Source organism: Heloderma suspectum, chromosome 6 (genome assembly GCF_057233095.1).
Source record: "Heloderma suspectum isolate Gila_16-S chromosome 6, 16-S_ref, whole genome shotgun sequence".
In the NCBI taxonomy this organism is placed as follows: domain Eukaryota; kingdom Metazoa; phylum Chordata; class Lepidosauria; order Squamata; family Helodermatidae; genus Heloderma; species Heloderma suspectum.
Window position 1 is genome coordinate 11661400 of NC_139463.1, and position 23539 is coordinate 11684938.

The following is a 23539-nucleotide window of genomic DNA, read 5'->3' on the forward strand; positions in this document are numbered from 1 at the left end:
CAGAGGTGGAGTGGATTGGCAGCAATCCAGCGACATAGGTGATCTGAATGGGGAGCTGGGATTAGTATTTTTTAATACTCATTTGATACCCAGTTCCTTACCCAAAACAAAACAAAACCCTGGAGCAGCTTACATGCAGCCAGTAAAACAAGACAGTCTCTGCCCACAAGCTTACAATCTCAAGCAACATGACACACAAGGAAAAAAGGATGAGGAGAGAAGGGGGAAAATTAAGTTGTCTTTCCGCATGGCTAGTGGAATGGCCCAGCTGCTTCCCCTCTGATCTCACTCTGTACAGCCTGCTGGAATGAGGATGCAGGGAGACAGAAAGGACAGGCCAGTGGGTAAGGAAGTAGACAGATTGGGAGAGCTTGTGGTGGTGGGAAACGAAGGCAGAGGGGTAACAGACAGGCTGTGTGTCAAGGCTGAGCTGTTGGCAGCTGTCAGAGGTGAGCCAGGAGCTGAGTCAGGGAGTCAGAGACAAAGAATGCACAGGACCTCACCAGAGCCAGGAAGACCACTGTTACTCAGGCAAGGTCTCGGCCCAAACAGGAAGCCTTGTACAAGTCTTTCTGTCCAGAAGGGCCCCATGGCCAGCCTGGGTGGGTGGGGCCAGTCCAGAGACTGAGAAGACTTCACTGCCCTAGAACAGGGGTAGGCAGAAAGTAGCTCCTTGGGTTGGTCCTGGGCTGAAAGAGATTCAATACCCCTTCCCTGTGTGGATCAGCACAATGGGTTACCAAGAAATTAACCCATGGAACTCGCTACCACAGGATGTAGTGATGGCCACCAATTTGGATGGCTTTAAAAGGGGGTTAGACAAATTCCTGGAGGAAAAGGCTATCAAAGGCTACTAGTCTTGATGGCTATGTGCTACCTCCAGTATCAGAGGAAATGAGCCTACGAACACCAGTTGCTGGGGAACATGGTTGGGAGGTTGCTGTTGCACTCATGCCCTACTTGTGGGTTCCTGGTCGACAGCTGGCTGGCCACTGTGTGAACAGAATGCTGGACCAGATGGACCCTTTTTCTGATCCAGCAGGGCTCTTCTTATGTTCTTAAAGTCATAGTTCAAATCCTGCCACGGATGTCTATGACGTTTGGTCAACTCATGCAAGAAACTTGGAAAATGGCCATGAAATCCTTCAGTCAACCTCCTCACAATGACACTTCTATTTGTTACCATTCAGATACAGAGCTGATAATCAGAGCAACAATGTGTTGACGGAGAGAAGGTCACAGAAGCACCCCTGTAGTACTTAGATACTATTCGCCTCACAGGAAAAAGCCATATTTCATTCCACTCACTAGTGTGCCAGGGGAAAAAATAATAATAATTAAAGACAAATGGCAATTATCAAAATAAATGAAGCGAGTGCAGTTTGTGATGTGCCATCATTGGATTATTATTATTTTTAATTGAGTTTGCCCAATTTACTTGTTAATTTGCAAAACTCATTCACACTGAACAGGTTGTTTCCCCACTCATTATAGGATGACTTCTAAAAATTATACAGTAAGGATAATAACTAATAATCCAGAAGGTAAGTAAAAAAAGAAAGGGAGAGCCCAAATGCTTAAGGGAAATAAATAGCTGCAATCCGTTTAAAAACAAAACAAAAAGATCTGATGAGTTTGGCAGTTTCTGTTGCTGTAAATGAAAGCCTTATGAGAGGTATTTCCACGTTGCTTTGCTTTTCCTGTAAGAAATGATATACCAGCAGTAGGAAATGAGTGGCTGTTTCAGCCCACTCTTGATGAAGTCACTATGACAGAGGTGGCAACTGTGACATTGTAGTACTGACATTGTATAGAGCAGGGGTAGTCATCCACTGGCAGTCTTGGCACTGAATCTGGCCCCAAGGGCAATTATGTCTGGCGGCTGTTGGTGCTACCAAATTTTAATCACATTACAGTGAAACAGTTGCTCACAAATTCACTAGGAAGTGTGTGTGTGTGTGTGTGTGTGTGTGTGTTAAATGGCAAGAAATGGAGGTGGTCCACACCATGTTCCTCCTCCTCCTTTTCTTCTTCTTCTTCTTCTTCTTCTTCTTCTTCTTCTTCTTCTGCTTCTGCTTCTGCTTCTGCTTCTGCTTCTGCTTCTGCTTCTGCTTCTGCTTCTTCTAGTTTATATGTAACATGCCTGATGCAATATGTAAAACTACAGATCTGCAGATAATGCTATTATGCCTGAGCACCTTTGCTCCATCACATCTTATTATCTAGCAATAGCTTGTCACTTTCCTTCCCAAACAGATTTTGGAACCAGTTAACAGAGAATGTGGGGTTTCTGCCCAAGGAATGCTTGATTTTAAGTCGTCCCGACTTTTGTGAAAGTTGAGGGCATTTTTCACCTTGTCAACATATATTTGAAAATGAAGATACTGGATCTAATTAGTTTCCTCCTGTGCTGGGATTCTATTTAGCTTTGCATATACTGAGAAGTATAATTTTCTGCATCCTACATTCCTTTAAGTACTGGATAATGATAATGACAAGTTATACTTACAGATGCCAATTAACTGGCACCATTGTTAATATCCAACAAGATCTGCACAGATCAAGCATGTGGGATACTTATTCAGGAAGGTGCCCTCTGCTTTAGAGGAGGCTGTTCATGCAGTCGCTTGCTTCCATTAAAAATAGGTTTATTTCACTTACAGGTATCATCCATTATGCCAAATGCCATGACAAAGGCCATTGGCCAAGCCATCCATCTCCTGTCCTAATGGATGTCAATTGTAAGTAAAATAAACCTGTACGTTAATGGAATGGACTCCATCAGTTACCTAATCTCTCTACAATAGGTTTCCCATGGGAATCTGCTGGCATCACAGCATGGAGAAGCATTAAATGTTGAGAGGCAAATGGGAGGAAGAGTGCAGTGCCTATCTCCCTGCTTCCCTGTTTCCATCACAGTCTGCCAGTTTCCTGTATGTCAGATTCCCATGGGAGCTCTATCATAGAGAGATTAAGTAGCTGATGGAGACTCATCCTTCCAGCCCTCTGTTGGTCAGACTTCTCAGCTTAGATCCTAGCTTGCGACTGACTGATCCAGAAGAGGGATCCTTCTGAGGTTCTGCCCCAGAACTCCACCCAGTCCCAAATCCTCCGAGACTCACACTTCACCTCCCTACTTACAGTCCAGTCCTGATTGCTTATGCCTGCATGTTCAAAAGTAGGGATGTATGAGAATTCTGTTTTTGCTCGCAAAACATGCAAGCATGCCCTGTTCGGAGCCCTGAACATGAGCGTGCGTCTGCCGAAAATATTCACAAATTGTCAAAGACGTGCTTCATTTCATTTCTGATTCCCAGTTTGATTTGCACAAATTTCCCTTTCAATCGCTACTCGATTTCGGCAAGTTTCCTGTTCACACAGAGCAAGCAGTGATCACAAATGCAAATGGGAATCAGGCACAAGATGAGTGGTGAGACAATGTTCAGAGAATCCTGGTGATCTTGAACATCACTCATTCACCCATTCCTGTTCAAAAGATGGAGAGTGTTCCTAATGACATTGGACAATCAAGGTACTCACCATACCCCCCCAAATGGAAAGCAGTTATTTTGTGTGCAGTCTGGGGAGGATCTCATTAGGTGTGATTACAAGCAACAGAATCAGCCTAACTAACCAGTGGGCATGCCAAGATGACATTTTGCAAGGGATGGCATTGGGTGACGTCTGGCTAGGTAGCTAAGTGGCTTTAGGATTGTGTATTCCCCTAACAGTGAATGTGCTGTAGAAGAACAATGAACCATTTCTTTGATGGTGAAATGGTGACATTCCTCCTGTATGGCAAGTGATAAAGCCTCGAAATAGCAATCTTGGCCCTTCCATCCTGGGTTCAGATCCTCTACCTATGGCTCATCCAATGATCCAAAACAAATGATTAGATCAGATTTTAGAAGCTTTGGGTTATCTAGTACCTTTCACCCATCCACATGGAATCTACTCCACATTTTTACTGAAATACCAGTGAATTCCAAGAAACCTATAGCCCAACTTTATATCTTACCTAAAACAATAACAACAACCCCCCCCCCCCAACTAATAATTCTCAAAAGCCTCCATGTACAAATTTCTAGGAAATTTCCTTGGTGTCTAACTTGCCTTGCTTTATGCCAGAGGGTAGTAAATAAGCACTATAACTGTCAGGGACTGTAGAAGAGCCTAATTAGTAGTGTGATTTAGAGCTGAAATGGCTTTCCCCATTGTGCAAAGTAGAGATAATATAAGACACGAACCTGGAAAGTATGAAGAAGAGCCATTGCCGGGCCTTGCAAAACGCTCTCTGGACTCAAAGCTTCCTGCTGGGCATGGTGCTGTAGTGAGCTCATCAGCTCGGAAGTGACCTGCCAGATGAGATACACCAATATATTTGTTGTGATGCAGCCTTCAGGTTCCTCCAAAAGCAATCCCTCTGATAATGGCCTCAAGCTGGGATCATCACCCCAGGAGATGATCACATAGAGAGCCTACTCAGAAACAGGATATTCATGGGTAGACTTGACCACAAGTAGGGCATTTGAGGAACACCCAGTCATGCAATTCTCCACCTGCAGTCTGAAGTGGTTCATGTTTGCATAAACCAGTTAATTGTGGTATTTGGTCAAAATCACAGAGGTTTGGCTGGGCATGTGGGCAGAAGGTGAAGGGTCAGAGCAGGTAACCAACAGCTAGGAACTAAGCTGCAGGGAGAGCATAGGAAGTCAGACAGAGCAACCAATCAGACACAGGGTTTCATTAGAATCTAGGGCAACCATTCAGACAGAAAGAGCAACCAATCAGACACAGGGATTAACTAGAATCTGGAGCAACCAATCAGAGGAACCACCCAGACAAACAGAGCAACCAGTCAGACACAGGGATTCACTAGGCTCTAGAAAGTGAACAATTTGCTCCAACAAGCTTCAGAGCACAACTATTTCTGAGCATTAATTTGAGGGTCAGAGCTGGTATTGCAGACCTCCAGCAGAGAAAGTGAGATACTGGGTGTGATGCACCTCATGACAGCAAAAACTTCCATTTCACTTTTGACACTCAGGCTGTCCAGGAGCATGGGCCCAAGGGATGGGTGGACACAGGAGCAGTTGAATGGTGCCAACAGGAGGACAGTAATGTCCTGAAAAACCAAGCAAACCAGATGGAGCAACATATGACATGTGTTATTGTGGGGTCTGCATGATTTTAATGCAGCCAGTGAAAACCAACAGAGGGCAAGAACATGAGAACATAAGAAGAGCCCTGCTGGATCATAACAAGGGTCCATCTAGTCCAGCATTCTGTTCACACAGCAGCCAACTATGTAGCTGTTGACCAGGAACTCACAAGCAGGGCATGAGTGCAACAGTGCCCTCCTACCCATTTTTCCCAGAAACTGGTGTACATAGGCTCACTGCCTCTGGTTCTGGAGGTAGCACATACCCATCAAGGCTAGCAGCCATTGATAGCCTTCTCCTCCAGGAATTTGTCCAATCCCCTATTAAAGTCATCCACATTGGTAGCCATGAATACAACTTATGGAAGTGAATTCCATAGTTTAACTATGCACTGTGTGAAGAAGTACTTCCTTTTATGGTGTCCATATTGATGCATTATTGATAGGTACAGCACATTATTTGTAGAGATTGGCAGGCTGGCTAAGTTAAGTGCACTATCCCATTCTCCTTAGGTCTCTGATAACTTGTACTTCAAATGTTGTTTAAAAAAAAAGGGAAAAAGAGAGAGCTAATGACCATGAGATGCGAGATTAACTTAAGACAAGGAATGGCATCACACTACCCTGAACGCCAGTAAATCATACTGACAGAGCACAGAGAACAAGGGAAGCAAAGTGATATTAGAGGTCAGAGACCTCCCCCACTCAACATCTCTTATATCTTTCCCTCTTTAGCAATACTTCTTAAAGTAGGAGATGAGGGGGTGAAGAGAAATGCCTTAGGATCAGGTCATGATGGCATTCACTCTTCCGTAACACTGCTCCCTCCAGCTTGCTTTAGCAAAGCATTGAAATGTATTTTGCAATGTTCAAACTGAAACCAGGATTAGTTTGGAATTCAGTTTCACACCCTAGGCAGATGTGGCTTCCAAACTGTCAGGGGGGCTGAGCTGTAGACAGCTACTGAGCAGAAGCCGGGCATACTGACAGCCAGGAGCCATGCAAGGGGTGACAGCGAAGGAAGTTGAGCTGGGCAGTCAGGACAAGCTAGGGACAGGAAGTACTATCATTGTTCAGGCAAAGTCCCAGCCTGAACAGGGAGTCTTCAGTCAATAGCTAGACTCAGTGGGTGGAACCATTGCAGTATCTCCGAACCCTTGCCTAAGGCAGGGGTGAACAACTTATGGCCTTCTAGATGCTTTGGCCTACAACTCCCATCATCCTTCACCACTGGCTATGCTGGCTTTAAAAGGGAATTAGAGAAATTTATGGCTAGCAATGGCTACTAGTCATGACTAATGATGGGAAAATTTACCCTCAAGTTAGTTCATTATTTCCTCAGAAAGTAACTAATGAATCCATGTGATCTCAGACAAGAGTTCTTTAATATGAGATCTTGTTCCACATATATGAGTTTTTGCATATGCATAATATCAAAGTTCATCTTGGGAGCTGTAGTTTGGAATTGTATAGTGCAGCATGAGGCCATGCATCACCACATTATGTACCCCTCCTTCCTGATTGGTTGTTTTTGCATGCCTTACACGTGTGATGTTCAGAGAAGAACAGAGTCTTCCCCACAGAGCCAGAGCTGCAGTGGTGGCAACAATGAGGGAAGCAGTGGATGCAAGACCAGATCATTCAAGGATTAAACCAAGAACTCAGTGCATGGACACAAATGATGTTGTCTATATGCAAACTGCACATGTTCCAAAGCTTGCAATCAATCCCAAACTTAATAGTGAATTTGTAATACATTGATCCAGGTTTGCTACAAAGGTGAGCATTTACAACAGATGAGTTTTGACTAAGGATCCACCTAATTATGAACTTGGTGTCATCACTGGTCATCACTGGCTATATGCTCTCTCAAATACCAGAGGCAGTATGTCTATGTTTACCAGTTGCTGAGGAACACAAGAGGAAGGGTACTATTGAACACTCATGTTCTGCTTGTGAATTTCCCATAGGCAGCTGGTTGGCCACTGTGGGAACAGAATGCTGGACTGGGTAGGTCTTTGGTCTGACACAGCACAGCTCTTCTTATGTTCTGACTAAGGCTGACAGGAGTTGTAGGCAAAAAGTTGTGGTTGGCCACTAGTTGTCCACTGTTGGCCCATGGAGATGCTCCAACCTTTTTCTTGCCTGGTCACAGCCTGATCTTGCCCCAGAGCTGGGCCACAGGGCAAATAATAGCCCAAACACCCCAATGTTGAGCTCTAGCCAAAGCCTATATTATTTGCATATTTATTGAAATCTTTATAAGCCTTGAATAAGATTGTCAATAAAAATAGACCAGTTTGCAAATTTTCCATTGTGTCCAAAACTGCTTTTTTTGGGGGGGGGGGGGGTAGGCAACAAATACCATATGTCTCATTCTGCCAGAACTGCTAGACTGAAATTGCAATATTCCGCACTGACCCCCAAGCATTGCCTCAGTGCCAGCACACAGTCTCCTAACTCTGTATTTCACACAATGGACACTCCCAGGAGAAGTCTGCCCTCTATTCAGCATGTGCTAATACTAGACGCTGAAAGCCTAGAAACCTAAGACCCAACGTTATCTAATTTCCATAATAGTGAATTACAGACCACTGCTGGATGTGAACCATGGGGTTTTTCATGGAGCATCAGCCATTCCATTTTGCCTTTTATCAGTTGACATCAAGGCAACCGGAATACAGGAACACTTCATTATTTAATTAAGAGGATCCTCATTACAGACATCAGAATCAGGTTACTGAGTACAGTGGCACAGCTGGAGATAGCTAGGCATGTTCATTAAATACTTTGGCTTCCAATGGAGCAATGGGTCTCAAAGAAGAGGAGCATCTGGCACTCACTGGGAGATGGAACTTTGGACCCAAAATGTCACCAGGCACTTGCTTGTCTTGGGTATTGAACCTGCAGAGACACTCCTTAAGGAGCTGTCCAGTACTGAAGACTCGGCAGGCTGATACATTGTGATGCAGGATGCTTGAGGAATTTGATCTTTGTGAATTCTGAAACAAGCTGACCTGATCAGCAATGCCTGGACTAATGTGAGGATTGGGACACAGCTATCCATCAGATTTTTATTTATTATTTTATTCATTTTATTTACTACATTTCTATTCTGCCCAATAGCCGAAGCTCTCTAGGTGGTTCACAAACGTTAACACCTCAAAATGCAACATGATAAAATATGAAACTTGTAAAAGTTTAAAACAGAGTAATACCAAAGTAAAAACCATAGCAAAAGCCAGCAGCAGACTAAAGGTCTAAAACACAACAGCATATTATATTTAAAAACAAAACGGAAGGACTAAATAGCCTGGGGAAATGAAATAGTCTTCACCTAGCAGCGAGAAGATAATGATGTAGGTGCCAGGTCAGCCTCTCTGGGCATTTCCCCAAATGTTATGCACAAGTTTTTTTAAATCAGGAAACATACAAAAATACATCAACAATGCATATTTTAAAACAAGGTGTGTTTAGGACTGTATATTTTAAGAGAAAATATGTTTAGAAATGTATATTTGAGAGAAAATATGTTTTAAATGCCTATTTAAATATGTATTTAATGCCATTTTCCATGCATATTTAAAATTCATAGAGTAATGTGGAATTGGAATTGAAAGGACATGTTTGTAGCATTTGGAATGAACATGAATGGAATGCCATGAATGGGTAAACACATGCAAAAGTGATATGGACTGAAAAAATAGAGTGATCCCTCGCCCTCTAATTATGGCAAGTGAAGAGGTAATTAAATCTGTTATGAACACTGTTTCCTGATTGGCTGAGGGCTGGTTTACACACGCATGCACATCTTCCTTTGATAAATGCAAAAGTACAGGTAGTGCTTTGCATGTGTGTATTGACCAACAGAGACCTAACACTACAGAGAATGCTTTCATATCACAATGCTTTTGGGTGGAGTCAGTTCTTGCCTCCAGCTGCTAAGTCATTATATGTGGCTGAATCACACGCAGAGAAATAAAGTGATGTCTATGCATGTGTGAGCTAGTTCTGACTATGACCTGAATATTGATTAGGGATATATCATAAATTCATTTCAATTTGTTTTTGATCAGGCTATGCCCAGTTTGGACATTCTGGATGGACCATGGACTTGAACTCAATCTACAGTCCATGTCCATATGTTTCCAAGCTTGCAATGTGATTTGCAGACCAGAACGACTGCATTCAACAGTATGCGTATTTTTGCAAAATATGTACTGCTGAAAAGGTGTACAAACATGCCTTAATCAATGGGAGAAGAATGCATGCATTTCAAAGACATGCATAATTGATGTGAACATTTGGAAAAAAGCATACAAAAATATGCATGCATTTTCAGGTGAACAGAAAAACAACAACAACAACCCCAAGATCCCAACCTGATACAGACAAGAGATGGAACAAGCTTTGAGGTGGAATTTGGAGAAATTTGACAAACACAAGTTTTTCTTGTACGCACATCTCTAATCTTGATTCCCTGTTGTTGTTGTTGTTTTTTTCTGGGCCCTTTGGTAGGTAGGGATGTATGGTTGGTGTAAAACCCACTCTGTCTGTGTCTTGTGGATTGTCAGACACCTTTTGTTCCATCATCTGTTCAGACAGATTCATTTTTTCCCATTATGTGGACAAATACGCAAATAATTCCGTAAGAGGGTTCACAACAATTTACATATTGTAGTATGTAATATTTAGCATATTGCCCCCTGTTCCATTCAACTTTTCCATTCAGTCTCAGCAGAAACATGCATATTTTCCTCACAAATAACTTTGTGCAAATTTCAGGAAAGTAAAAAAAGAAAAGAAAGGAAAGGAAAGGAAAGGAAGAAAAAAGGTCAGAAAGTCCATGGACTCAGCACAGCCCGAGGAGGTTGGTCCACAGTGGATTCCACTGGTTTCTTAGAAATCTGAGCTTATTTTAGTCCATCTCAAATTTCTCCAGCATCCCTATTTGTAGGTCCGTGCATATTCAATGAATCATTCACTGTACTTAGTGTTTAACCCTGTGTGTTTTCCCCTGTCTCAGTTGTTTCTATTGCCTCTCTGGAATTCAGGTATCTACTTTAGGGTCTATCCCTGCCTCCCCATTCCTGGTTAGTAGGCTGGCCCTGGTATTGCAGAACTTACCACACACTTTGAGTATGATCCAGCATACACATCTTGGACTTAATCACAGAAGTATGGTGTTGGGTCTTTCCTTGGTCTTGCAAAAACCCACCCCCAAACCCTGGTGCTTGCTTGCTTTTATGCTTCTGTAAATTCACATGTATTCTTTCAGCCTAAAGAGAATGTCCGCGTTGTTGTTCAGTAGTTCAGTCGTGTCCGACTCTTCATGACCCCATGGACCATAGCACACCAGGCCTTCCTGTCCTGCTCTCTCTCCCGGAGTGTGCTCAAGTCCATATTCATTGCATCAGTGATGCTATCTAGCCATCTCATCCTCTGCTGTCCCCTTCTCCTTTTGCCTTCAATCTTTCCCAGCATCAGGGTCTTTTCCAGGGAGTTTTCTCTCCGCATTAGGTGGCCAAAATATTTGAGCTTCAGCTTCAGTATCTGTCCTTCCAATGAGCAGTCAGGGTTGATTTCCTTTAGGATGGACTGATTTGACCTCCTTGCAGTCCAGGGGACTCGTAAGAGTCTTCCCCAGCACCACAGTTCAAAAGCATCCATTCTTCGGCACTCAGCCTTCCTTATAGTCCAGCTCTCACAGCCATACGTTACTACTGGGAAAACCATAGCTTTGATTAGACGAACTCTTGTCGGCAAGATGATGTCTCTGCTTCTTATTATGCTGTCTAGGTTTGCCATAGCTTTCCTCCCAAGGAGCAAGCGTCTTTTAATTTCATGGCTACAGTCACCGTCTGCGGTGATCTTGGAGCCCAAGAAAATAAAATCTGTCACTGTTTCCATTTCTTCCTCTTCTATATGCCAGGAAGTGATGGGGCCAGATGCCAAGATCTTAGTTTTTTTAATGTTGAGTTTCAAACCAGCTTTTGCACTCTCCACTTTCACCCTCAATTAGAGGCTCTTTAGATCCTCTCCACTTTCTGCCATTGGGTGGTATCATCTGCGTATCTAAGGTTGTTGATAATTCTCCCGGCAATCTTAATTCTGACCTGTGATTCATCCAACCTGGCATTTCTCATGATGTACTCTGCATATACATTAAATAAGCAGGGCAACAATATGCAGCCTTGTCATACTCCTTTCCCAATTTTGAACCAATCGGTTGTTCTATGTCCAGTTCTTACTGTTGCTTCTTGACCCTCATACAGGTTTCTCAGGAGACAGGTAAAGAGGTCTGGTACTCCCATCTCTTTAAGAATTTGCCAGAGTTTGTTGTGATCCACACAATCAAAGGCTTTAGCGTAGTCAATGAAGCAGAAATAGACTTTTTCTGGAATTCTCTTGCTTTCTCCATGATCCAGCGTAAGTTGGCAATTTGATCTCTAGTTCCTCTGCCTCTTCAGAACCCAGCTTGTACTTCTGGTAGTTCTTGGTTCACATAATGCTGAAGCCTAGCTTGTAGGATTTTGAGCATAACCTTGCTGGCATGTGAAATGAGCGCAATTGTATGGTAGTTTGAACACTCTTTGGCATTGCCCTTTTTTGGAATTGGAATGTAAACTGACCTTTTCCAGTCTTGTGGTCATTGTTGAGTGTTCCAAATTTGTTGGCATATTGGGTGCAGCACTTTAACAGCATTATCTTTTAGGATTTTAAATAGCTCAGCTGGAATACTGTCATCTCCTCTAGCTTTGTTGTTACTAATGCTTCCTAAGGCCCACTTGACTTCACTCTCGAGGTTGTCTGGCTCAAGTTCAGTGACCGCACTATCATGGCTATCAGGGATATTCAGATCTTTCCTGTATAGTTCTTCTGTGTATTCTTGCCACCTCTTCTTAATCTCATCTGCTTCTGTTAGGTCCCTGCCTTCTTTGTCTTTTATCATGCCTGTCTTTGCACAAAACGTTCCCTTGAGATCTCCAATTTTCTTGAAGAGATCTCTAGTCTTTCCCATTCTGTTGTTTTCCTCGATTTCTTTGCATTGTTCATTTAAGAAGGCCTTCTTGTCTCTCCTTGCTATTCTCTGGAACTCTGCATTCAGTTGGGTATATCTTCCCCTTTCTCCCTTGCTTTTCGCTTCCCTTCTTTCCTCAGCTACTTGTAAAGCCTCATCAGACAGCCACTTTGCTTTCTTGTCTTTCTTTTTCTTTGGGATGGATTGAGTTGCTGCCTCCTGAACAACGTTACGGACCACCGTCCATAGTTCCTCAGGCACTCTGTCTATCAGGTCTAATCCCTGAAATCTATTCCTCACCTCCACTGTATATTCATAAGGGATATGATTTAGGTCATACCGGAATGGTTTAGTGGTTTTCCCTACATTCTTCAATTTAAGCTGAAATTTTGCAAGAAGCAGCTCATGATCTGAGCCACAGTCAGCTCCAGGTCTTGTTTTGACTGACTGTATGGAGCTTCTCCATCTTTGGCTGCAAAGGACATAATCAATCTGATTTCGATATTGACCATCTGGTGATGTCCATGTGTAGAGTCGCCTCTTGTGCTGTTGTAAAAGAGTGTTTGCTTATGATCAGTGTGTTCTCTTGGCAAAACTCTATTAGCCTTTGCCCTTCTTCATTTTGTACACCAAGGCCATGCTTGCCTGTTATCCCGGTGATTTCTTGACTTCCTACTTTAGCATTCCAATCCCCTATGATGAAGAGGACATCTTTTTTTGGTGTTAGTTCTAGAAGGTGTTGTAGGTCTTCATAGAACCGATCAACCTCAGCTTCTTTGGCATCAGTGGTTGGGGCATAGACTTGAATTACTGTGATGTTGAATGGTTATAAAAACAGGAAGTGCAAGTGTCTAGGGAGTATTTGGCCAACCCACATTGACAGGAATGCCAAAGAAGCCACCGTTGATGTCAGAATGAATGTCCCTGAAAATCTTTGCATGTTGCCAATACTCAAATCGCACTGTAGGCATGTTCAGAATATAGCAAAAGAAGCCCTTCCTATGTAGGAATGTATGAGAATTTCATTCACATTGAAGCAGTGATGAAAATGCACCACTCAAACCCCCAAATGAGAGGCCAATTTTTGGAAAAAAAGCTTGCTTGCACATTCATGAGCTTGTGATTGCATTTACAAAAGGGATCCTTTTTGAAAAATGCACACTTTAAAATGTGCACTTTAAAGAACGGGAAGCATTTTCATGCTTTAATTAATGGCAGGAAAGTATGCATTTGAGTGTATCTGCTTCTGCTTGGAAAAGTGTGCATTTTCCCTTTTCAAAAATTTGCAGTGTCCCTGTTCAGAACCACACTGCCACCACTACCAACACACACACACACACACACACACACACACACTTGCAAGAACAAGGTACAACAAGCATTGGGGTGGAAAAAGGAGAGCCCGCAAATTGTTCGTTCACCCATCCCTATGTAAACATGGAGGAATAATGTGGCTTAATTCAAGATAAGTTCCACAGTCTCTCTCTCTCTCTCTCTCTCTGTATGTGTGTGTGTGTGTGTGTGTGTGTGTCTGTCTGTCTGTCTGTCTGTCTGTAGGGTTGTGTGTGTGTGTGTATGAAAAAAGCAACCTCACAAGGGAAAATTGCATTTATTCCCCTCCTACCTTCTCACCTTAAAAAACACATTGGCAATTTTCAGATAGCTCCCCTCTCAGATGTTTCCCATTTTCAGAGAACTAGCTGAGGGAAATAAATTCCCACCATGAATTATTTCAGATATTTGATTCCCTTCCAACCCAATTTTAATGTGAGAGCCATTGTGCACTAGGAAGAGCCCTGTGGTGTTGGCTGGTTGTCTTTCTCTGTAATTTTCTGAGCCATTTCAGCCAATTAATCATCTCTAATAACACATTCTACGCTTTCATAATTCTCAAAGGCAATTGTTTCTTTTTTTTTAAACAAAGGTCTGAGTCCCCCCCCCCCCCCGCCCATCCTCCTGTCATACTTGGTTTGGCACTAATGTCACAGTGATGAATTCGCAACACCCCTATCATTCCCACAATGATAGGCTGGTGATATCCTGAGGATGGGATTATCAAGACCTCTCTGGAATATCAAGCAGAAGGAGGCACATCGCAGTTAAGAGAGAGTAGTTTTTTAAAAGGCTTATGGAGGACAATTGAGAATTTACTTATTTACTGGTGGAGCACATCTAATCTCCAGGCTTTACTTCTAGGTTTTTCAAAGACTTAAATGTTGATCCTGCCAAGTTGCTTTGAGTCACAGACATGTAGGACTGTAAAGGACTTGAAAGTCATTCAGTCCAGCCCCCCCCCCCGCCACCCTGTAGGATCCTCTCTCTCCCCCACCCCCAATACTCCCAAACTGACATTGTTATTACAAATCATTAAGTTGGGGTTACAGAATTCCACTTCAGTTTCTCCTGGAGACGCAGAGGGACACGAAATTGTGCCATGAAAGATCTTTCACCCAGAACGCTTACCATTTTGATGTCAAACATCTGAAAGCTTTTAAAATTGGACAACTCCCAAGATAGGTATCTGACTGCAAAAATGGCGGCCTCTCATTTCTGCATTGCAAAGTGCTGTAATTGTGCCCAAATCTGGGGTCTCAGATCAGAGCACTCGAAGTTACCAAATGATTATGGCATATCAAATTGGGGTGGATTCACATGTACTTTTAATACACTTTTAATAAGTACTTTTAAAGTACACTCATTCTTAATACACATCCCTCTCTGTGTTACTAGAAATTACCCTCTCAGATTATATGGCTGTATGCATGGTGCAAGGCCCCATTCCCAAGAAAAACCATGGACTTTAGCATGTGTGATCTGATAGACCCCAAGTAGACTTCATGTGTAGCCTCCTAACCAATAGGGGATATACAGACAGTGATCGAAAGAAGAGCCATGCTGGATCAGACCAAGGATCCATCTCTTCCAGCATTCTGTTCACAGTCCCAATCACCTGCCTGTGGGAAACCCACATGTAGGACATGAGTGCAATAGCATCCTCCTGCTCATGTTCCTCAGCTATGGGTAGATGGGCTCACCTGCACCTACTGAGCATGGATGCTCACTGAGTTGCCACAGCTGCCCACCTTCACTCACCAGGCTGCATGAACCCTGGTCTGGAGGGCTTCGTGAGTAGACCGGGAGTGCCCTGCAACCACCTGCTCCTTGCTGCAAGCAACCTTTTCTATGCAAGATCGAGGCTCTGTAATTTCTGCATATTTGATGTTGCGCAAAATGGTGGCTACACAGGGCCATTTCTGCACCATTAGAGGTTCAAAGGGCCCCTTCACTCCTCTCATGTTGCAGGGATGGCCCTGTACAGCTGCCATTTTGCACAATACTAAATATACAGAAATTACAGAGCCCCGGTCTTGCGTAAAAATGGTGGCTCCCAGCGAGAAGCGGGCAGCTTCGGGGCGCTCTTGGACCACATGGAGCTCGGTGAGTGCATCCACAAGTGCTCTGGGGCTTGGTGAGTGGTGTCCAGAGGGCCGAGCAGGGTTGCTCTCAGACCACGTGGCTGTCGGGCACTCACAACATCCCTATCCTTAGCAACTAGCATGCAGAGGCATACTGCCTCCAATACTGGAGGTAGTATATAGCTGTCATGACTTGTGGACGTTGATAGCCTCATCCTTTCTAACCTCTTTTAAAGCCATTCAAACTGGTGTCCAGAACAACATCTTTCTTGTGGCATTTTCTGGTAGTGAATTCCATAGTGTAACTATGTGTGGTGCGAGGATGTGCTTTTCTCTCATTTTGCAGCACCTGTTCCTAAGAAGCAGGAAAGGAAGATTAATCCCTGCCACGTCCTATCGTGTCATTCTCCTAGGATAGAACCCAAGTCACTACTATAACACCCTCAAAACTCTCACCCCAGAGTTGTAGATTATCTTTTTCTCAACCACTGCTTTAATCAGAAATACTTCAAGGGTTTAGAAGCAGAGAAGAAGCACTGCTGTTGATGCAGGGAGCCAAAGAGATGGCTTCCATGTGTCTCATCCCAGGTGGCTTGGGATGGTCCCAGATGCGTGACCTACCTGCTGGGCAGAGCTGGCATCCTGGAGTCCCCTCGGTAGAAAAAAACCCAGGAAGACAGGTGACACAAAATGTGCGGCTGGGGTTGGGCTCCTGGCCACCTAGGCAATGCTAAAGAGAGGAGACAGAGCAGAGCTTCGTATTTGTGTGTCTGTCTGTGTTTATCTCCCAAACACAACATTCGCTAAATTCCCTGCCTTCACAATAAACGGCCAAGAGGCAGAATGAAAGCTTTGGCAGCAGAGCTTGACATTTCAGTGGCCAGCGAAAGTGGGCCATGGAAATGCAGGTGTTATTGCTCTGATTTTGTACTCTTGCCCCATTTTCTCCACCCCAGAGAAATTAGACTTTGAGCTTCAAAGTTTGGATATTTCATCTGAGATATCTGGCTGGAGGCATGCAAAAGAATTGATGCCAGCTCTGGTTCCACAATGTTCACTTTAGCCAAAATAATGAACACGTTTCCTTCACTCTTCCAAAAACTGTTTCCCCCCATTCTCCTCACCTGTACATCTGCATGGCATCTAGGCAGGAGCTCCCTTAATTCCTCTCACTTAATCAACATATGTTATATCAACAATGCCTGCCATAGCCAATAGAAACATCTGGTTTAGGATGAGTTGGAGTCTGTCTTCCAGGATGAGCTAACATATTCTCTCTCCCTCCACCCGATCAAGAAACCTCACTCTGCAGTGTGAATTCCCTGTAATTTGTCTATGTTTTATTAGTATTACCTACGTGCCTCCCCATAGCGAAAAAGAGAGAACCAAAAGAAAGAGATGGAAGAAGAAATTGTTTGATTTTCTGGGAAGGAAACCTCCATCTCTTTCACCACCTGGGGGCAAATTTAAAAGAGTAAGAGTGCAATCCTATGCAGGTCTAGGCAGAAAAAAGGCCTACAACACCCAGCATTCCCCAGCCAGCATGGCTGGCTGGGGAATGCTGGAAATTGTAGGCCTTTTTTCTGTCTAAACCTGCATAGGACTGAGCCCCTAAGGCTGAAATCCTAAACCTAGTTCCCTGGGAGTAAACCTTCTCCCCGACGTCCCAGTCTGCCACCTAAGGTCCTCCGAGGGCTCTCTGCTGCGGCTGCCTAATGTGAGATTGGCAGCCACATGCAAGAGGACCTTTTCCCTTGCTGCCCCTCAGTTGTGGTCTTGTGGAATCACCTGCCGGTTGAAATGCACCTGCTGATCTCACTGAAGGCTTTTAAGCAGGAATTAAAGACTCTGTTATTCTGGCAGGCCTTCCCTTTTTAGAACTCTCGTGCCTTTTGCTGGCTCTTGATGTGTGCTGCTTTATTGGTGGATTATCATTATTTTTAGTTCAAAGTTGTTTTGAGTTAGATGTTGTTTGTCTGTCTGCTTTTATGTAAATGGCTTTTACACTTTGTATATTGTATTTCAATGTTTTAACTTTTGTAAACTGCCCAGAGAGCTTCGATTATGGGGTGGTATAGAAATGTAATAAATAAAATAATACATAATAAGCCCCATTGAAATCAATGGAATTTACTTTTGAGTGGGTATGTATAAGATTATGCTTGTATGTAAACATGGGACACTTGCAGAAATGTCTCTGAAGGCTGGGAATCCTGGGATGTCTTCTGAAAATAATGTTTGCATAAAATCACACTCAACAGGCATCAGGTGCTATACTGTACCCATCTCTCCTGTCCATTTGGGCAGACATATCCTTTGGGACATTCCTGACACTCCATCTCGCCTTCAGGTGAATAATGACCAGGGAGGCAATGTCTCTGCAGACCCCTCTGTGCATCACACCAGTAGCCATCTGGACATGCCCGGCATCCGGATCTGCTTTTCATGCTGATGTAACCATCTGGGCAAGCCTGTCAAGGAGTTTTTGAACCATTACCAGGTGACCTTATTGAGTGGGATGGTGACACAAAGAGTTGTGAAGGCCAAGGTTTTCAAACTGCTGAGCTGACATTCATGGGTGTATTCCCAATTTGCCAGCACTTGGAAGTTGAAGATCTCCTTAATTCCCACAATGAAGGACTTTTCACTAGCAGCAAAACATTTGAGAATGTGATGGCCAATTTCATGACCAAACATTGCCTCTGTAAGAAAATAAACATCAGAATTTCTGCTTCCCCCTCTTGGCTTCTTCTTGAGACAGTGAACAGATCTGTTGGCAGACTCCTTGTTGGACCCAACTCACAAGTTAGATGGGCAGCAGATGGGAGATTGACTGATGATAGAAGAGTCCCATCATGTTCTCATGACCCATTTCAACCAAAGAAGATAGGCATCCATAACATCATGAAGGTGGGCTGTAGGCCATCAGAGAACTGGCAGGATGGGAGCAGAAGGCATATTTTCCTAGGACTGGGGCATGATTGTAATTCACTGGGCAGGAGAATAAGAGCCAATGATAGCAACCAGACACCCAGGAAAAGGCTAAACCTGATTTTGAAACTTTCATAGCTTTACCAAAAGATTGCCAGGTAGAGTCAAGCTTGAAGCTGGGACAGCATCACTGCCCTAGGAACTCCTTTATAACAAGGGACAGCAGAGTGCAGATAAAAAACTTGTCAGTTCCAGCCCAAGTACATACAAAAGTAGAAAGGAGAAGGGTCCCTAAAGGTAATCTTGTCTGATGCAGGACATCCTATCCCCTGTGATTAATTATTAATTAGTTTTAATAAAAATATAAACAATTAAATAACAACACAATAGAGAGGGTCAAATTGTTGGGATTTGTTGCACTCTCAAGAAGTGAGCTTTACACCTGAGAGAAGAATAAACATAGCAAGCTTCCCTCCCGCCCCAAACCCCATTCCTTAGTTTTATTCTAGTGATGGATGGAAGCAAAGGTGAATGTATGTGCTTACTAGAGACCAAGGTTTTAAAGAAAGAAAAGGAATCAAAAGCAGAACCAATGCTCACATTTTGCAAAGCTGAAGCAAAAGACTGGATTTCAGGAACAGCCCAAATTTTGCATCAAAATCCCTTGCTATTTTTTGGCCTCAAATCAGTTATTAGCAGCTGCTGAAAGGGTAATTTCTCTTAAATGTTAGTCACTGGATTTGGAAACAGACCACATGTTTTTGCTCAGGGAGAGATAACAACTGAACATATGACTGTAATTCAGCACACCCAGTCTTGAGTGCTTTGGAACACAGGTGATGGGGGCTGTTTTTTTCTTAACAGAAATACCTCTATCGTTCCAAACACATTTAGATGAGAACTGAGGACGGATTCAGGCAGGAACCGGGGAACCAGCCCCTGCATTTAAAGAAATCTCCAGATGGCTTTAGCGGTTCTCAGCTTCCACGGTGGCTACAACCACCTACAGAGTCACATTCTTGCCTCCTTAGCAGTGCTGCAGTCACTCATTCATTTGCACCCACGCTCATTCACCTCTTGTTTGCTGCAGTTATGAGTTGATACATCTGAAGGATCTCTCACACATGTTTACTCAGGAGTAAGTCCCACTGAGTTCATTGGAAATTACACTCACATAAGCTAGGGATGTTGGAGGAATCTGTCCAGGGGGTAAAGTTCACTGAGCTTTTAGAAGCTCGGCCCTCCAGACTTCGATTTGCTTACCTGCAAGCTGTCCTGACTTGATGCAGATCAAGTTGGGCCAGCTTGTGGATTTTTGCTTGTTGTTTTTTTTAAGCAACATTTATGCAAATTGTGGTTGCACAAATTAAGCCCGTGATTTTCTGCAAATTGCAGGTGCAATTTGTTCAAATTAAGCATATTGCAGATGCAATTTGCGCAAATTACACAAGTTATGACTGGAATTTGTTATATTGTGGTTTTAGTTATATTGTGGTTTTAATGTTCTATATATTTTAAATTGTTTTATTGTGTGTTGTTTGGTTTTAATTATTGTGAACCGCCCAGAGAGCTTCGGCTATTGGGCGGTATAGAAATGAAATAAATAAATAAACAAACAAATTTGCCCAAGCTGAGCAAATTGGAGCCACAATTTACATAAATGTCACTTTAAGGGGAAAAAAAATCTGAGAAAAGTTCCCAGAGTCTACACTACTGCTTTACAGTGGTATTGAAATGTACTGATAACTGTTGGGGCACATTACAGATTCAATATATTGCTTTTGTAGTGTTATTTCCTGCCTTTTATTCCCCATTATCCAAAAATACTGCATCAAAATGTCATTGTGTGTCCTATGAGGGATAAATATGCAAGAGGGATATAGCATTACCACGATGGGATCATTATGATATGACACAAGGTATAGATCTGGCCTGGGAAAAAGCCCATGGCTTGGCTCACAAATGCAAGGTGAGCCAAGGGATCCTGGGAAATCCACTGAGCTTAAAAAGGGCCAGATTTCCCCATGATGGCCATCCCTAAAATGAGCATGCATGGGAGTACCACTTCGCAGAATTCGCCTATGTATTTCCCTTTCTCTTTGTCCTACCAAAATCTGATGTGACTTTGAGAAAGGGCCTTCTTTATGGCTGTGCCCAAACTTTTGAGCTCCCTACCAAGGGAAGCTTGTCTAACCCCTCATGTATGACCTTCTGCCAGCAGCAAAACCCTTTTTATTCCAGCCTTCCCCAACCTGGTGCCCTCCAGATATTTTGGACTTCAACTCCCATCAGGCCCAGCCAGCAAGCCCAATAGTCATGAATCCTGGGAGTTGTAGTCCAAAACATCTTGGAGCTCCCATGTTGGGGAAGGTTAACATTTGGCCTAGAGAACTGATCTGTTTTCTCTGCAGCTCCTTGTTTTAACTTGTGTTCGAATTTAATGATGTTTTAACTGGCTGCTTTTCTTGCATACTCTATTTGTTTTAGATGGTTTTGTATGAGTCTCATGTTACTTTTTAATATTCTGGGTTTTACTGTCATAAGCTATCTTAGATGTATTTTTGGGGGGAAGGCAGGGTACAAATGTAAAAAAAAAAAAAATTCTCAGAAGAAAGTCCATTGTGTTCAATGGGACATACTCCCAGGAAAGTGTGCATAAGACTGTAGCCTCTCCCTTATTATTCAACTGTATGAAATTTGGGGAAAACAGATTTCATGCCAGCTGTAAAAATTACACTGCACAACTCTGATTCCCAGATGGTGTTTAGAATTCCCAAGCAAACAGTAGAAAAAGAAAAACAGCGAGGAGGGGGTTACTTTGTGGTTGGGCCCCTTGCCATAAAAAACAAGGGGCTATTTTAATTTTAGAAAAATAAAACAGAGACAGATGAGGAGGGGAATGTAGCAGAGGCTTATAATATTATAAAATTACACATACTATTTATAAAATTACAGATAATGTGGTGAAAGTGGATAGAGATGAGACAATATTTTAAAATCTGTAGCTATTAGCCAGGATGGCTTCTGTATGGGTCCTCCATGGTCAGGGGCACTATACCTCTGAGTATCAGCTACAAGAGAGCAACAGCAGGGGAGGGCTATTGCACTCATGCCCTGATTGGGTGCTTTCCAGAGGCATCTGGCTGGCCATTGGAAGATGCGTGATGCAGGACAAGATGGATATTTGGTCTGTTCCAGAAGGGCTCTTTGTTTTTATGTTTTTCTTCACCCCATCTGTGTGTTTTTAAAATGTAACACTTAGTTCAGCCTTCCCCAACCTGGCACCCTCCAGATTTGTTGAACTACAATTCCCATCATCCACCACATGGATGGTGGGAGTTGTAGTCCAACACATTGCTGTGGGCCGAAGCTCAAGGGAGGCTGCTTTCAGTGAATAGGCTGATTTTACTTTTGAAATCCACCCTCTAGGCCAAGGATGTTGAGTTTCTTTTGGCCCAAGGGCCAAATTCAACTTTGGGAAAAAGTTTTGGTGGGGGTTGGAGAAGCTTTTGGGGCTGAAGCCAAAAGGGGCAAGCTAGAATACCAAAAATGCCAGCATATTTTAGCTTGAAGTTCTTACTTCTGGTAACTAAGCCTCAGGAGAGACATTTCAATTAGTGCTGTGCTGAAAATTTCTCCCACATTTTTTTTGACCAGTTCATAGAAGAGAAATTGCTTCTGAAAGTGAAAAGAAATTCAATAGAAAAGAAATGTTGGAGAAATTCTCATGGGTTGCGGTTGGGTTTCTTGGGCTTATCTTACTTAGGAGGTGGCTGAGAAGTGAGCACAAGCGTCCTGTCTTTCATTGTATGATCACCTCTTTGGCAGCCTGTAGCCTCCTCAGCTTCCTACACTTCAAGTAAAGCCCATTTTAAGGCACTATGAGGAAATTCCTCCCATGGGGCTTTTGCAGATCAGGACGTGCAGGCAGCCTGGGAGGCTGGCTCTGGTTAGGTATGCTCAAAATCACCACAAAAATAAATTATAAAACATCCTGAATGAGGCATAACAATGGACGGCTCTTTCACGGGGGTGGTGGGGGGAGAAAACTTTCAGGAAATTGGAGGACAGCTTTTGGCACAGCACTAACTCCACCTCATCCCTGGCGTTATATGCAACACTGCCCCCACCTGCATTGCAGTGGATGGAAACTGGAGACTGGCCTGCCAAGAGAGCTGATGGAGTTGCAACCTGAAAACCCCCAAAACCTTTAGAAAACAAGAAATAAGCTGAACTACAAGCCCTGCCAATGGAGACCCCTACCTGGGAGAAACAGTTGATAATTCCTCTTCCTCCTGGAGAAATTCGGTGAAATTGTCTCCCAAATTTCTCTGCCCACAGGTCAGGTGGAGGCTATTTGCGCACAGCTCTAATTTCAAACTTTAAGAATGGGTTGTGGGTGGGGTGGGGAACTTCAGAAAAGCCAAGGAATGACCAAATGATTGGCAGTTGAGGGGGAAAAAGGTGGGCCCATGGGAAAGGGGCATGGCCATCTGAGGAACCCTGGAGGGCTGGATTGAAACCCAAGGAGGGCTAGGTAGATTTGGCCTGTAGGTCTGAGGTTCAGCATCCCCTGCTGTAAGCCATGCTAAACTGAACGGGCTGTACCCCTAGCTTCACTCTTCGGCACACTTTCGTCTCTTCCTCTCCAGCCCCCACCCAATTACAAGCTTTTTAAAAAATTTCAAAAGTTGGCAATCTTAGTGACGGACCCTGGGGTGGACTGCGGGTGTCTTTCCTATAATTTGAGCAAAGAAAAAGGATCACAGCATTGGAATAGCTTTTTAGCACAGACAGAAAGCACAGCAACAATCCTCTGCCCCCTATGGTCCCCTTCAACCTCTCCTTCCTCCCACTGTGTTTCTTTTACCTGGCAGGAAGCGATATCTGACTGAGCTGTGAGTTGATTGTATGTCCCTACTGGACACCACTGTGGAGCCATCTGACCTCCTGGGCAGCTGCAATTGAGAACATAAGAAGGAAAGAACATAAGAAGAGTCCTGCTGGATC

The 23539-nt window shown here is 43.4% G+C and overlaps 1 protein-coding gene across 1 annotated transcript in view; it reads right to left on the reverse strand.

Annotated features, from left to right (window-relative positions):
- LOC146340470 (uncharacterized) overlaps positions 1-23539 on the reverse strand; it is a 191822-nt gene that overhangs the window by 154777 nt on the left and 13506 nt on the right. The window contains 4 exon segments of the mRNA XM_084807236.1: positions 4248-4355; positions 16220-16328; positions 17881-18069; positions 23400-23487. Coding sequence (XP_084663362.1) covers positions 4248-4355; positions 16220-16328; positions 17881-18069; positions 23400-23487 — 494 coding nt within the window.